Below are 4,727 nucleotides of genomic sequence, written 5' to 3'. Positions count from 1 at the left end.
TTATCAAATAGCAGCACATACATTATTTCTAATCCCTTTTATTTTAATTCCAACCACCTAACTGGAGGACATGAAGTAGGCTATTATGTACGTACCATTCTAAGTACAGTGTAACAAGCATTGTAATTACTCATAATACGTTAGATAAAGCAATGACCTTAGCTCTAGCCCCAAAATTAACCCTAATTAACTCCTACGTACAATGGAAATAAATACATGAATAAATGATTTATTTCTGTCATCTAGCATATGCCACTGCAATGTAAGTACACACTGACAATAGTATTATTAACAGTATTATTACAATAGTAATAAAGCTACACATGTATATAATAATGTAAAGTGTGAACCAGTTTTGGTTTGTACTTAGCTCCCCATCTCTTTTATAAAAGGCAACTAAACATTAGCCTAGATAAGATCTTCAGTATGTTAACTCATGTTACAATACTGTTATGAAAGACCACAAATCATTTAATATTTAACTTTGAGAAATACCTTGAATTGGAATTTGCTGAAACATTACCTGGTAATAGCTCATCTTATTTCACTAGCCTACACCTTGACAAGAATACTGGCAGACTAGACGTGCCAACAGTTTACCTGTCTCCTTGGAGTTTATAAACAGCAAACTCATAAGAATGCATTGTTCCGATAGCTTGCCTTGGCCTTACTGAACAAACAGAAGCAACTTCGCTGTTGCTATAGAAATGGCAGTAGGTAATAGCATAAATGTCATCCAACTGTCATCTGTCATATGATAAACAGAGCCTCACTCTTTTCTCCCACCCATCATACCCCCTTGAAAGGGTTTTGGGCGCCTCTATTTCCGTCAAAAAAGCAGCACTGTGAATAGAACTCGAAGAAGCAGTGTGAAGCCAGTGTCAATAAGCTCGTTTTTTAATCGTGAGACCTGTTTATGATGTGATGTAAGTATGGGACTTTTATTTGTAGTATTGTGGGTAGTGATTGAACTGTCTCTGGTGCTTAAACAGAGGGATTAGTGGGTAGAAGATTAGGTCTGGGCTCAAAGGAGATAGTGTGTGTAGGTGTGGGAAGCTGTCTCCATTCCCTCTCCCCTTTTTTTTAATGTTATCCCATGTAGTAGGCACACCATTAAAGTTTAGAGTCTCAACACACTGCTGTTTGTACATCATCTTGGGGACCTTTGGATAACCCACAGCCTTATAATATGTTAGGCCCCCTTTACACTGTGCTTTAACACATCACTAAGGTCTTCTACTGCTTTACCTCACCATTACCAAATCCAACCTCTGCAGTTTTGGTGGCTGCCACGAAGGCTCTGGAACTCACTCCCACCATCCGTCTGTGACTCTGTAATGCATGGAAGGGAATGAGGAATCGTGTGCTTGATACCATTCCTCGTTCAGTTCCATGTATTACGATGAGCCCATCCTCCGATTTCTACTTCCACCAGCCTCTCCCCAGCCGGAACAGACAGGATGGCATTACTGTAGTGTGTACAGTACCAGTCACAAGTTTGGACACACTTTCCCATTGAAACCCGGGAACAAGTCGGCAGCCGATCAAAAGTTCAGACTTTTACTCTGAAAAAGGTAAATAAATATCAACGTTGTTGAGAATCAACGACACATTGGAGAGAGAAAGACAGCGATGCTGAGCTGGGAGGTGCATTGCTGGTCAAGGAGGCCTTGTCTTGGCCTGGTCTATCTGGTCCAACCAGGTCTTTAACTTGTATCATCGAGGTCCAGCTTACCCTTTTCTAGACATAGCTGAGTCAATCAATTTAATTTTGTAATGAAATAATTTATTAATATTGCAATATCTTTTCAATGCTTAAATATGCTTTATCGGTGAAGTCGGTTTAAAAAGTCTGGATCTTAGCCGCTTGGAACTCAAGATGGGATGTGGCCAGATTTCTGTGCAGCCTCCTCAGCCCACTGGGCCTCCAGCACAGTGACATGTAGCATGTTGTGGATGGATGAGATGGGACGTTCACCTGGAGGGAGGGAGAATAAATATCAGTAACAGTAATTGTAACAGCTAATGGGGATCCATAGAAATAGACACACAGACTCACGTATTATCTGCTTCTGGTCCTCATCGGCAGCGACAGCCAGAATGGAGGCAGGGAGAGGCTCCTGGTCCTGGACATGGACAGCAGGCTGCTGGGCCTGTGGAATGGCAGCCATGAAGAATCCAGGTGGGGGAGCAACCTGGTAGAGGTTGATGTCTGGGTTGGGAACGGTGCAGATGCTGGCCATCCTCTGCATGTGCTGGTTGGTTCTGTGAGTCTGGCGCTCCTCCTTGCGCTGGGCCAGGGCCACGTTCTGTACAGCCTCCTCAGCCCACTGGGCCTCCAGCACAGCGACATCTAGCATGTTGTGGATGGATGAGATGGGACTCTTACCTGGAGGGAGGGAGAGTAAATATCAGTAACTGTAACAGCTAATGGGGATCCATAGAAACAAACAAATAGACTCAGGACGCTTTCTCAAGGCCTGGGTAGCTGAGAGGGAAGATAATCATAATCAAAGATATTCATGGCAAATCTTTGGATAGTGGTCTTGTCTCTATGTGCAGGGTTGCTTCATTAAATATACTGACCTTTGTGCTGAGAGGTGAGAGCCAGTTGTTGGTCCAATATGGGGCAGCACAGTTCTGGGCCTGTGGCATGGCAGCCTGTGTGGGTGTGTGTGTGGGTGTGTGTGTGGGTGTGTGTGTGAGTGTGGGTGTGGGTGTGAGTGTGGGTGTGTGTGTGGGTGTGAGTGTGGGTGTGGGTGTGAGTGTGGGTGTGAGTGTGAGTGTGGGTGTGGGTGTGAGTGTGAGTGTGAGTGTGGGTGTGGGTGTGGGTGTTTGTGTGCGTGTGTTATGGCTAATGGAGGAATTTCGTCCAGAATTTTGGTCCTCATTAGCAGCGACAGCCAGATTGGAGGCAGGGAGAGGCTCCTGGTCCTGGACATGGACAGCAGGCTGCTGGGCCTGTGGAATGGCAGCCATGAAGAATCCAGGTGGGGGAGCAACCTGGTAGAGGTTGATGTCTGGGTTGGGAACGGTGCAGACGCTGGCCATCCTCTGCATGTGCTGGTTGGTGCTGTGAGTCTGGCGCTCCTCCTTGCGCTGGGCCAGGGCCACGTTCTGTACAGCCTCCTCAGCCCACTGGGCCTCCAGCACAGCGACATCTAGCATGTTGTGGATGGATGAGATGGGACTCTCACCTGGAGGGAGGGAGAGTAATTATCAGTAACAGTAACTGTAACAGCTAATGGGGATCCATAGAAACAAACAAATAGACTCACATATCATCTGCTTCTGGTCCTCATGGGCAGCGACAGCCAGAATGGAGTCAGGGAGAGGCTCCTGGTCCTGGACATGGACAGCAGGCTGCTGGGCCTGTGGAATGGCAGCCATGAAGAATCCAGGTGGGGGAGCAACCTGGTAGAGGTTGATGTCTGGGTTGGGAACGGTGCAGACGCTGGCCATCCTCTGCATGTGCTGGTTGGTTGTGTGAGTCTGGCGCTCCTCCTTGCTCTGGGCCAGGGCCACATACAGGGGCTTGGTGGCCACGATGCGGCTGTTCATCTCAGTCACAGCCTTGGTGGCCGCCTCAGGGGAGGAGAAGCACACAAAGCCAAATCCCTTGCTGCGTCCACCCTCCATCATCACCTTTGCACTGGTGATCGTTCCAAAGTGGGAGAACTCTTTGTGCAGCTGCTCATCATCCAAGCGGTCATGCAAGTTCTTCACATACAGGTTGACACCCTGGTAGAGAGAAACCCTGTTTAGTGAGATGTTTTTCATCCCTCAAATACATCAACAATGGTTACCATGACTATCAACTTATTTTACTTATATAGTATATGTATATTTTTTTCATAAACACACACCTGGTATCTGGTCCTGCAGCCCTGCTTTATCTGCTCAAACTGGCGCTTCAGCACAGTCTGGCGCTCTCCTCTCTTCAGGGCACGGCCCACGTAGATCCATCTCTCATTTATCTCCTGGCCATTCATCTCATCAATGGCTCTCTTGGCATCTTCATGCCTTTCGAAGTTGACAAATCCAAAACCCATGGATTTACCAGCGCCATCAGTCATGACACGGACGCTCAGGGCTGGTCCAAATCTTTCAAACCTTTCCTTAAGGCGTTGGTCATCCATATCCTCTCCAAAGTTTTTGATGTAAATGTTAGTGAATCCAAGTTCAGCCTCTCGTTCTTTGAGAGATTTGAATTTTTCAATAAACACTTTTCTGCCATTCAATACCATGCCATTGAGTCTCTTAATAGCTCTCTCAGCGGCCTCCTGGGTATTATACTGCACAAAGCCAAAGCCTTTAGAGCCATTCTCATCAGATGCTACCTTGCAGGAAAGGATGTCCCCAAACTCAGAGAACATGTCGTAGAGGTGCTTGCTGTCAAAAGTCTCCACTAAATTCTTGATGAAGATGTTACCGACCCCACTATTCCTCAGAGAAGGGTCACGCTGAGACCACATGATGCGCATAGGTCTTCCATTGACGTCATCAAAGTTCATGGTGTCCAGGGCACGCTCTGCGTCAGCTTGCTGTTGAAAGTTGACATAGGCATACCCAAGAGATTGGCGTGTTAGCAAATCCCTGCACACTCTTATAGAGATGATTGGACCAGAAGGGCTGCATTTCTCATGCAGCATTCCCTCAGTGGTGTCCCTGTGGAGATCTCCTACATACAAGGAGGCCATCGATTGAATAGACGCACTAGGATTCAT

General features: G+C 46.7%; 1 protein-coding gene across 1 annotated transcript; it reads right to left on the bottom strand.

Moving 5' to 3' along the window:
* Positions 1-1,236: 1,236 nt before the first annotated feature.
* LOC308162413 (polyadenylate-binding protein 1A-like) lies at positions 1,237-4,727 on the bottom strand (the record flags this gene model as incomplete). The annotated part of the gene is made up of 3 exons (XM_080536569.1): positions 1,237-1,332; positions 3,313-3,741; positions 3,867-4,727. 3 exons carry the CDS (start codon positions 4,725-4,727, stop codon positions 1,237-1,239), a joined length of 1,386 nt encoding a protein of 461 aa, XP_080392695.1.

The sequence above is a fragment of the Nansenia antarctica genome, assembly GCF_963989245.1.
Source record: "Nansenia antarctica genome assembly, chromosome: 7".
Classification (NCBI taxonomy): domain Eukaryota; kingdom Metazoa; phylum Chordata; class Actinopteri; order Argentiniformes; family Microstomatidae; genus Nansenia; species Nansenia antarctica.
Note: the sequence above shows the minus strand (reverse complement) of the source record. Positions and strands in the feature narration are given on the sequence as shown.